General features: G+C 40.1%; 1 protein-coding gene across 1 annotated transcript in view; it reads right to left on the reverse strand.

The window, feature by feature from the left end:
* FAM114A1 (family with sequence similarity 114 member A1) overlaps positions 1-12516 on the reverse strand; it is a 226055-nt gene that overhangs the window by 49825 nt on the left and 163714 nt on the right. Inside the window, exon 10 of the mRNA XM_086963982.1 lies at positions 3986-4147. Coding sequence (XP_086820108.1) covers positions 3986-4147 — 162 coding nt within the window. The remainder of the gene's footprint in view (positions 1-3985; positions 4148-12516) is intronic.

Genomic DNA, 12516 nt, shown 5'->3' on the forward strand with positions numbered 1-12516 from the left:
CTATAACTGGGGTTTCCCCGTTTGTTTCTCTTAAAGGGCGTGAGCCGGGTGTGAAAGAAGTACCCGGGTGGCTAAAAAATAAAGAAGGTGTGTGGGTAAATCGTGCTGCAGTAGAAGATGGTGTAGAGAAACAATAGAGAGTAAAAAAAAGTCACTACAACCTAAGAAAAGGAGTTAAGGATTCGGATATAAAAGAGGGTGATTGGGTTGTAGTAAGAAGAGGAGGGGTTGTTACTAAGGGAGAGAGTAAATTTACTCAACCTATACAAGTAAAAAGTGCAAAGAAAAATGGTCTTATCTTAACGGATGGCTCTGCTTGGAGTTGTGGTAATGTTTCTAAATGCCATGCTCCTTAAGTTCTTTCATATTATGTGTTTTCCGCATGCAATTTGAAGATTATGTTTTTTTCTTATGTTTCCATTATTGTTCTATGTAAGGGGGGAGATATGTGGGGATTTGCTCATGGTAGAATGTTAAGCTGTAGCTAGGTTAATAGAATGTTGTTCTTTGAAGTGGGGCAGATAAGACATTGGAGCTGGAGAAGTAGCTGGAGGTCTTGTTATCTTTGTACTACCAATAAATATTATCAACTTATTCCTGTGTTGGAGACATCTTTACACTTTCCAATGTAAAAAACAGTGTATCACGTGTCAGGAGAAAAGCCTAATTTTTCTGGCAACAACCGTTGGGACAAATGCAGCTGAGGGTCTTTAATGGTTGGTGCATACCTTATTCCGAGCAACCTGAGAGACAGTCCCACTTTCAACATTAAACAAGCATTAATTCAGCTTTTTGGCTTTGGCAATGCTTGCTCAGTTTTGTCATCGTTTTTGCAAGTCTTTCATTGGAGAAGCTGCCAGGCGCTCATATATATTCCATACGTTTTGGTCTGAAAAAGCATACATTCCCATAGTAGTCCCTCACAATTAAGGGAACTATGTAGTGTGTGGATGTGCTGCTTATGAAAGGGCAAAATGACATCACTCACCAGTGAAATTAGTCAATGGATGAAGAGAGCTGACCCACTGCCCCATGCTGTATGCCGTAGCATAGTGGGTGGAAATAAAACGTGAAAGATAACAGATAAATTGATAAAGAGGACTAGCTGATATAAGTAAGCATATTAAATATATAATTTTAATAAAATCAAAAAATCTTGGCTAAAGCCAGACAAACAGTGAACATAGTAATCATTCGTACATGATCTCACACAGACGCTTTCTTTCTCTATTTAACTGGTCCAGTTCTAAAAATAAGTGTGGTATAAAATGATAAATATATTTACCTTCTTTATATTCCACTATGAAACTAACATTTATGAAAGTGTTCACTTTTCCAGGAGCACAGCATAAACATTGCTGCAGTGCATTCATTATTTTACCCTTAATCATGAAGGAGCTGATACCCTGGTAAGACCACAGATCTCAGTAATCTATTCATCACAAACCCCAATATCTGACTGGAATATCACAATGCAAAGGTTGGGAAGAATGGAACTCTGGGAGAGGCTGTGTAAACTTCCTTCATAGGAACATGAAATCTGTTCAATTCCATGATGTAATATGAAGTGGACCAGAGACGTACATGACAATAAAACATTCTATAGAACCGATATCTGTGGCTACCATGTGATAAGTGTCAAGAAACTCAAGGACAAAGTACACTTCAATAGTGAACAAAGAGATAGAAGAAATAACTCGTACCAAAAATTAAAAATCCCAGACCTGAACCACGTGCAAAGCACTAACACTAACATTCTGAAGTTGCCTACCGAAAAAGGCTAACACTTAAGCCCAATTCACTATTTTTCTGAAAAAAGACTTGAAAACACATTTTACTTCCCTGCCTTATCTTGTCACAATCTTGTATGCATTTTCCCTGAAATACATAAAAAGTTCCTTCGCCCTTGTAGCAAGGGCTATGTTATGTAGGTATTGTATTACTATTATTAATAATAATAATAATAATAATAATAATAATAATAATAATAATAATAATAATAAGAAGAAGAAGAAGAAGAAGAAGAAGAAGAAGAAGAATGATGATAATAATTATGTAATAATAATAATAAGAAGAAGAATGATGATAATAATTATGTATTTAAGTAGACTAAACGTTATTTAAATTATTATACATATATAATTAATTCTATCAATAGGCCAGGGAAACCTTTCAACATCCTGTCAATAATGTAGTGGGAATGGGGGTATTACATTTATAGCTTCTTGTTGAGATTCTCGCAGTCAGATATTCTGGATTAATTGATAAGAACGCATCAGCACTTTCTTACTCACAAAAAGAAACATACACCTTTCCCTTGACACTTACTACAACCACAGCCTTTAAAATTAAGCACAATACGTGAGCGGCTTCAAATTGTTATAAAATATGTGAATTTATCAAGATGTTCATGTAGATCCTACTGTTACCGTGTTACTCAAATCCCTCAAGGATTCAAGTGATTAAATTCCTGAAGGGAGTGAAAAAGTATGTTTGAGAAATACACCTTCAAGACCTTACCTTGCCTTTGAAGACCTTTACCGATCGTAAAGACAACCACTTTTAATAATAAATAAAAAGTGAAGAACATTGACCTGTAAACCTTGGAAAATTACAGATGAAGAAAGCCATGCATGATTTCTCATGGACACCCAGGTAATGGAGGCTAGGGCTGTTATATCAGCGTGGACTTTAATCATTACAAATGTGTATTCAGTCACCCCTTGCTTCTAAAAGCATGACAATCTGCTTCTTCTACACATTCTCAGGAGCTGTCCAATCTATCTGTCCATTTCGTCCAAAATAAAGGAACTGTAATAAAACATAAAGGTTAAGGGATTTCCTTTTGCTCAGCTCTAGGCATCAACTTTACATTTGTATTAAACGCCAAGCATAGTGACAGGCTCTGACATGACTTGGGGTGGTTACAACCAAAGACAGATTTGTATGTGTTGTATTCAAGTGAGGTGGTCCTAAATCTTGTTTACGGCACTTTTGAGGGCATTTTAGAGCTGGGCTACCAAGAGGGATGCATATGCTCGACTTGCTGGCATAATTGACTGTTGGAACCATTAGTACATGGGGGTTTCCAGATAAGTGGTGGTAACCAGGAGTTTTATCTGAGGGGTGGCTGTAATACTGTTTCTTGTTCAGCTCTGGCAATTTTTTTAATACACCATTACATAGTATGTAATCCGTCTTGAGAATTTTTAATCAAATAAAAAAGCATCTGGCAATATTCAGTATATAACAAGATTTAGGACAATGTGGAAGGGCCTTCACCTTTCACAAAAGTAACAACAAATGCATGAGCCATGAGATTGTCAACATAAATACTTTCCAGCTTCAGTGAACCTTTCCCTGCGAAGACCTGAACTTTACTGTTCTCATCATTGCCACCATGATCAATCTGAAAGTCCACTACATGACCGCCTTTTAAGCTTTTCCTGCACAATAACAGTCGGAGTTGCACCATACAATTGTCCAACTGAATGCATGCCAAAAAACACGAATCCAAACTGATAAATCACTCCAATTTTCCCAGTTACGGTAACATTAATATTGATAATTGTGTCTCACCTGCACATGCCTAGCATGGACAGCCACAGACTGTACTTATGTGTATGCAAAAATATACCCTACACACAGCCAAATAAAAAACATCACTTTACCAACATACTGCTGCTATCCAGACTTTATCTAAAATCCATACAAAATGGAGACAGGTGTTTCCTGTTATGCAACTTAAACTATAATGCCCACTCTTACGCTACATCAAGCCACAAACATTCGCCCCCTGCATCAGAAAGTCCCTTAAAGTCACACTTTTCAGTATTACCCCATCATCTTCTGTTCAGAACAATCTATAACACTAAACTAAAATGCACTTCTTAGTGTGCATATTGTAAACACAATAAATAAAACATTAGAAGAGAGAAATGTTCAAACATATTGTTCACCCCCTGCGTATTTGGCTCAGCTTTACCTCCACAGTGTTGCATTTCTTCTCTTCAATTCTGCTTTCATCTTCTTTTCCTTTAACAATCTCTTCCACTGCAACTACAGGTTCTTCCACTGCCACGTTCTCTGGGTCTAATGGCGTTGTAGACTGTGCATCTGACAGCCAGTCATGAGCTTTTTTCCTAGCCTAGTAAAAAATAAAATAATACACATTGCACCAACTGAAACAATAATAGATTTCTTAAGTGATCTTCCACTACACAGATGGCATCCAAGGTGTGTACAAGTCATACGAGTAGATAAACTTTGTTTCAACCTATTGTATGTACTTTTTTTGTGGTAAGATATCTTAATAGGCCAAATAGTTAACACAGAGATAATATATTTTTCTATAATTTAATTGCTACTAAGATGCATACTTCGACAGAGGAGACACAAGCAATGAGAGAAAGAATTTAAAACTCCGAAAGATAGAGAGGTACTACAAAGATATTGACGAAACTGGTTTGGTGCAAATTAATTTTGCTTTTATTAACAAAACTGTTCAAAGACATATACCTTGGCAGCCACAGGTACACGAATATTAGGCTGCTTGACTGGATTCTAGTGAGACAAGGATCTGGTAGCAAGAGTGGAATTCTCACTGGGTACGAGCAATCCATCTGTTCAGTGCCACAGAAAAGTGATGCATGACTAGTTTGTGTTCAAAGAAAAGCATCATTTATAACTACTATAAATACACAATATCTCAATTTCATTTTGTAATTGTAAAAACAGATTTCAAATTCTGGTTTTTGTTCTGGGCTCAACATTATATTGGAAAAATGAACAGGCAATTGGAAGACTCCGGGTATATCATATAAAGAAAAGCAGAACAGCCTAATATCTTTCATCTTCAATAAACCTGCTGGGTAGTGTTTAATTTGTGCCACTGCTAACCAGTGCTCAGCACCGAGACTCCCTTAAGAGAACTGGAACGGGTCTGCGCTTGATTCTGACAGATTCTGCGATCCCAGGCGGTTCGTTGGCAGAGGCTTGGAGTCTGAACAGGAGCAAGTGAGTGAGCCCCCCGCACTCTCCACCATACATGTTTACTCACATCCTTTTTGAAAAGATACAAGGCTTTGCAAGGCAGGCTGAAGTGAAGGGAGTGTTAGCTGCAAAATCAGTGTTACTGTATTGGTGTAAGAGGTCCTTTTTTGTAACTACATACAAGCACTGCAAAGAACCAGCTGCTTCTCTGCCCCCTTCATGCCTGGCGGAGTCCACTCTAAGCCAGACAGTCATGCGGCATCATCCTATTAGGTAATTTAAGATGGCGGGCCTGGCAGCATAAGCACTGGCAGACCCAGACTCAGAATGCAGGCGGTCTCCTCCTGATTGTGTGGTTTTGCCATGCATGTACTGCAGGGCCTCCCCAGACGATCATCCTTGTAGCTAACCACAGCACCGGAGCCTAGCCTGGTCGCTGATGGACTCACTGGGAACGTCCAACACTGTACCCAACACTGACTATCGGTGAGATAGGGTGTGTGGTAAATTGACTTATACATGGGTTCATTCTTTCTGCACTCTGACATTACATTCATGACCTACCTATAGTCCACATTAAAAAATCAAAGATTTTTTTTTATATATATAACTATGCACAAACGTTTTACAGTCTAACAAACCATATATGAGTGTGTTTATTTTGTAGCTTTAAACTGATTTACTAATAAATGTTTCTACATTTTGCTGTCGATGGAGAGGAGACCGTAATGTTGAGTGTTTTGACTAGGATCACATCATTTTGTCAAGTTGTGAAGACAGGATCCGAGTCTGCAAATCAGGCATTGTGGATAAATTTAGCAATTTTAAACTACATGCGTGGTGTTTTTGTAGTATAAAGTTAAGTGGCAAGACTAACTGCATTTATGTGCATTGAACGTTAGGTCTGTTAACATCGACGCCTCCAATTACTTAAAACTTTTACAAGGATTCACAGCAATCGAATGAATGTCGCAGAGCCCGCAAAAGGGTATTCTTGACACCCCTACTGATTAATCAAGTGGGCTACAGCTTTTGCGGTAGCCCTGATCCCCTGACCCCCACTGATGTATGTTTGAGAAAGAAAAAGAGAGAAAACAATAAGGAAAGAGCAAAGAATGAGAAGGCAGGCAAGAGAGAAGAAAGGAAAGAGAGAAGAAAGGAGACAGAGAAGGAAGAAAAAAGAGACAGAAAGGAGAAGGAAATGCAAGGAAAGCGGGAAAGAGAAGGAAAGAGGGATACAAAGAAAAAACAAGAAAGAGGGGAGGAAAGAAAGACAGAAGGGTAGAGAAAAAAAGAAAAAAGAAAGATTGGAAAAAGACAACAATAAAGGAAGGCAAGAGGAACAAATGAGGAAGGAAAAGAGAAAAAAGAAAGAAAGAGGTAAAAGGAAAAGAAAGAGAAAGGGAAAAAAGAAAAGAGAAAAAGAAAGAGAGAAACAAAGAATGAGAAGGATAGAGAAGAAAAGAAATAAGGAAAGAAAGAGTGAAAGGAGGCAAGAAAGAACAAAGTAAAGAAAGAAGGAAGGCAAGACGGACACAATTAAGAAGGAAAGAAAGCAAAAAGGACAAAAAGAAAATAAGTATAAAAGGATAACTTAATACAGACCAGTTTCAAATGCACACAATCTGATCTGGTATTCTGTGACATAGCAGCAATCAGAAAAGCAAAACACTCCAAAAGGAATTTACAACAGTTTTGGCAGGAGATTGATTCCGATAAAGATGGAATATGCATTAGAAATGTCCTGCTGTCACATCAGGCTCTAAAAACTAGGGCACACTAAAGTAATTATAAAGTAAAACAAGCATTTGCAATGCAATCGGTCTCGCCTTTGGGACCTTATATGTATTTAGCTATGCAGAACATTAGCCTGGGTGCTGAAACATCTACTGTTTTTTAACATGGAGGGAAAATAAGCACCAAACTGCGTGACACGCCAGGTATGACAACACATGGAGAGAATATTGCCTTTTCGCAGGAAATGGAATAGTCCAAAGCTCTGTTTTTAATATAAAATCAGGGCCTTTGGTGGTCATATAGCTGAAATACAAGATTTGAAAAAAATATTATTGTCTACGGGTGCTCATGGAAGACAACCTCTATAGACTGGAATCTAGAAAATGCTAAAGTGATTCTTGTATTTTACTGACCTCTGCTGGTCGTTTTCTATCAAGAAAGTTAAATCGAGGCAGTTGCCAAAAAATTAAAGAGAAAGTCCCTACACAGAAAGCAATTCTGGTATTTTACTGAGCTCTGCTGGTTGTTTTCTATTAAGACAGGTAAATAGAGGCAGTTGTACAGAAAAAAGTCCCTAAGGGGAAGCAGACAAGTCCCAGGGATGATCTCCAGAGCCCACAAAGTATATACACATATAAGTATATACTAAGGTATATACAAGAGGTCTTGACTGCTCGACCTAAACACTGGCACTGAAGGGAACTAGCTTGGGCATGGGAGGGCCCCTCCTTGTGAGAGAGCAAATGTAGTCACGCGCATTCCAGTTGCTCAGCAATTTAACACGTTGCGAGTACTACCTGGACCGTCGTGTACTCGCAACGTGTTAAATCGCTGAGCAACTGGAGTATGCTATCCCACTGTGATGTGACCGCGTTTGGAGGGGGAACTACGGCCTATCACTACTCTGGAGTTTACGCTGAGAGTACTATTTTAGTGAACTTACTGAACTCCTATTTTAATTGAGACCGTACTTTGGACACAATTCAAAGACATCGACGGATTTATTGGGACAAAGGATATACTAACACAATAGGTGCTTAAAAGATGTTGTTGATACTGATATACAGCCCTGATGAAGTCGTGAATGTGAAGAAACACGTTGGCTAAAGTTGGGTTGACAGGTCCCAGAATAAAGCAACTCATAACCATTGGAGAATGCGTACAACACTTGAAGACTGGACTGCTTATTTTTTTCGTAGCTTGCAATAAGGCTGTATTTAAATATATTCTTTCCCAGTCCAGCCCTGCATGTGCAGCACGAAGATTGGATTTAAAGTGATACTGGAACACTGCTACTCTATATAGTCAATTTCTTTGACATGATAACAAAACGCTGCTACTGTACACGTAGAATTACTTTGTGACTGAAACACTGCTACTCTACACTGCATATGGCTTTGATTTGATACAGAAACACTGCTACTTTCTATGCTGTTGCACATGTGGGACTGTATCTGCAAATTGTTCATGCGAGGACTGCAATTTCACAAAGTGGAGAAGAACTCAATGCTCTGCAGTGTCTCACACCAGTGATGCACAGGCTGGTGATCAGGGACAGGACAGCTACAGAGCATATGGCTGCAAGAATGGAGGTCCGTGGTTTGGGCTTTGTGCTGGATCATGGCTTGCCTTTGAGCTTCATGAGGAACTACAGTGCAGACACCTCCGAAAATCGAAGTGCTGCCACTTCTTTGCCTGAGCTGATTTGTGGGTCTCCCTAGAGGATTCATGGATTCTTTGCTGCAGGCCGATGGATCGTTATGCCCATTCTTCAGGCTTCTCTGACTTCTGACTTAAGAACGGATAGTTTTCAAAATGGTACCACCCATGTGAGTCTGCCTCCTCCTACGATGGTGATCAATCAGAGAACTCGAAATTCCTGGTGAAGAAGTTCGGGTAGGTCGGAGGGTGCCAGCGGGTCTTCCCGACATCCTCTCCTGCCTATATGAAGTTCTGCCTTCCTCCCCGGCCTTTTACTCATGCATTCCAAGTCTCCCAGTTGTAGGCCCCTCTCAACCCACAGCCTTGACCTCAGCTGTCCCTTCCCCAACTACCACATTCTCTAATGTATTGACAAGTATAGCACAGCACCCAGCTTATGGTTACCAGGAACTTCTCTCCACTGTGTGTGGTCGGCGGCCCAATGCTTGCATTTCTGACACAGGGATGTTGCCAGGCCACTAAGCACTGGGGTCCAAAGTACTGTTAGGGGGCTCCTATCCTGCAGCCTGTGAATCAACACTCGTAACCTGCGCACTGGGCTTGGCATTTGAAGTTCTGTCTTCTGAACCCTCTGTATGGGTTCCCCATGAATACCAGAACACAGACCTTCCATGATCCTGCTAACCTCTGTGCCCTCCTGGCCAATACAACTGAAACACAGATAGACTAAGATGGAGCCTCTGGTTCTTTGAGCCTACCAGCCATTTGACTCTTTTCCCGATACCTCCAGTGCAACAATTTTTTGCTAAAGGCATGTTTAATTTATACATTTACTGGGCGCCTCATGCCTCATGTCTGCAGGGATGCCCTGCCTACCAGCTGGGGTGGAGCTTATGGCTTGTTTATCTCCACAAGATATACTGTGTACCTGTTCCACTGTTGTGCTTGCAGTCTACTATACACAGTTTGCACTGTGGACACCTCACAAATTTGAAGATATTACAACTGTATCTATGTTGCATTATGTTTTTTGCAGTACTTCATTAATGTTTTAAGATGCATATGATTGGTGTTCTCTCAATTTGTAACACTTCTAGGTTTTAGTATATAAGTTTCTGGCTATCTCAGTTTCTGCTGTTTAGTAATGTTGCAATGGTGCTATGATTGTTGTAAGCTTGTAATACCATGGTATGCCACCTCCGGCTTAAGTATTTGATAAAGCACTCAATACTGTTAGGGCAACTGACCAGACACCTGGTACTCATGATGTCTCACTGATCTGTATTGCCTCATGTTTGTCTGCTTTCAGCATAGCTTTGTAGACCTGGAATTGGCTATGAGGGCAGAGTTATTTTGGTGATCTTCTCTACTATTGTACTTGCCGTTCCCACAGTTTTGGTCCACTTCCCACAGTCATAGCTCCTCCTTGCAACCGGGGAACTTTGCCTTGCTTAGATGGGATCTCTAACAGATCTATAATGTATCCCCATGGTTTGTATGTTCATCACTCGATCTTACGTGTCTTCAAGATTCCCCCACCTGTTTGTTCGGCAGCTTTCTCAAATGCTTATAGGTCACTAACTTGCTGGTGCAGTGAGTTCCTTCCCACCTCCTTCACTGCACGGATGACCCCACAGCCTCCACACCTCGTCCCATAGGACTTTCCCTCTCTTTCCACAGGAGGATCTTTGGTTTATTTTTATTTTTCACTTCCTTCCCTATGTCCTTTCCTGTTTCCTCCCCTATCCTTCTTGACATGTGGCCTATAGGATGAAGCCAGATGCAACTGCCTTTGGGCTATCTGTTTGGGCTTTTGCTGTCCAGCTTGCACGCCAGATTATCAGTCCTTCCTAAGATGCTTGACTTAAAAGTGATCTCTCTCTCTAGGGCCTTAATCGCCTGGTGATATGTAAGAAAATGTTTAGATTAGCTGTGTGATTAGATTATTGTAACAATCTTAAAGGAGATCTAATTATCCTTCAGGAAAATAAGGATGGCATAAGCATGCCCTATTCTTACGTACTTGCTGGGTCTTGATCTGGCCAGCTCCCCTGCTGTCTCAATCAGCCCGTATTGTATTGGGGGGACACTTCAACCTACCTATGGATGTAATTCTTGAGAGACCATCAGCATTCTAATATAGACCTCCCAAAGCCAAGCTCCATCCATAAATTGCTAGACTTTTTTTGCGACTCCAGAATCCTACAGGATGTGACTTTATGTTATTCTCACCTCCCCACAATATGTCCTCTAGGATGGATTTCATATTTGTTAGCACTGAACTTGTTCAGGATTCACTTGATTCCTCAAGAGAACCCACTTTAGTCTCCAACCATGCAGCCATCATGACCTCATTTAAATTTACCCCCAGCACGCTCCATAACATGTGCATATCGTATGAACTCTGAGTTCCGAGAGTCTGAGAAGGATAAAGAATTGCTCAGTATAGAAATTTCTCAATTTTTAAAGGAAAAATACTGACTCAGTCTCCTCACCAGTGATTCTGTGAGATGCCCTGAAATGCGCTGCAAGGGGCTTCTGTATTAATCGAATGTCGAAAAGAAATAAAGACATCAAGACTCCTCTATCCAACTGAGAAAAAGCAGTTAAAGAAAAGACATCCATCTACAGGCACCCTAAGGTACCCACCCTAATGACAGAAATCAAGAGACTCAAATACGAATATATTTATATACTCAGTAAGAGAGCGCACTTTACAATTAAGGCTCAAAACAGCACAAAACTCCTATATCTGAAAAAGGCTGGAAAATCTCTTACAGCTTACCTAAAATTTAAACACAATAACTCCATTATAACAGTGATAAGAGATCTCCAAGGTACTACTATGACCAAAACATCAGACATTCAGGAAACCTTTAAAAATGTCTATGTTTCTCTAAATAGTCTTAAGATAGCAGCCTCAAAACAGGCATGTGCGAATTTCCTTAAAAACATTCCTATTATCTCTCTTGAACATGGAGAAACTATCCCTAAATAAACCAATTGATTCCATAGAAATCCTGCAGGCAATTAAAATTATTCTGGGGGGTGAAGCCTCTGGAACTGATGGCCTTCCCCTCGATTTCTACAAGTCTCTGAAGCAGTCATGCGGCCACTGGAATCATTAATCAGTTTTTTTTCCTCCTGCGGCAAAGTTACCAGCTTCGCAGCTGAGGTTACCATAGTAGTCCTTCTAAAGAGGGGAAAGACCACCTGGATACCAAGAATTATAGACCCATCTCCCTCCGGAATATGGAGGCCAAATCTAGCTAAACGGTTGGAATTTCTGATACCTAAACTAATTCCTCCATCCCAATCCAGGTTTGTTAAGGGCAGACTAGCATGGGACGAAACCTGTCTTTTTTGCCACATAGTCAAAAAAAGCCCCCTTTCGCCAATCTCCGATCAGTATGACCATTCCATTAGACGCTGAAAATGCATTTGATAAAGTATATTGGAAATTTCTTGAGGCGACCCTGGATAGATACAACTTAAGTGACTTCTTCTCCTCCATGGTCTGACACTACTTGTTGAGCCCAGAGCTAAACTTCGAATCAACGGGCACTCTCTAAACTCTTCTCTCTATACCAGGGCACTTGCAGGGCACTAGCAATAGACCCGCTACTAGTCATGATTAATGAGAATCTGTATATTATAGGTGTCAACTATGGCTCCCTCACTTTCAAAATGGCTGCCTATGCGGAAGATATAATTATCTTCCCCAAAAATCCCAATATAACAATCTCCAAAACTGTCTTGTTGATTCAGTCCTTAACAGAATTCTCCAGCTGCACCTTAAACAGAGATAAGATGGAAGTTATGCCGCTTAATTTTCATTGTCACTCCTCTATAGCACAGTGCTGCCTTCAAAGAGCCAAAAATAATAACATACCTAGGCATCTGTTTCTCAATCAATCTATCATAATCAGCCACGTATAATGAACAGAAAACTCTAGACAAAATCAAGGACCTACTATCCCCCTAGTCCACTAAGTTTATCTCATGGTGGAGGAGACTAGAAACTTTGAGAATGATGATTACACCCCTTGTGAACTTTCCATCCATACTCGCACAAAACCATTGAAATTCGCATATATAGTTAGTTTCACTAACTATATATCGCGC

Source organism: Lissotriton vulgaris, chromosome 3_2 (genome assembly GCF_964263255.1).
Source record: "Lissotriton vulgaris chromosome 3_2, aLisVul1.2, whole genome shotgun sequence".
NCBI classification, from domain to species: Eukaryota; Metazoa; Chordata; class Amphibia; order Caudata; family Salamandridae; genus Lissotriton; species Lissotriton vulgaris.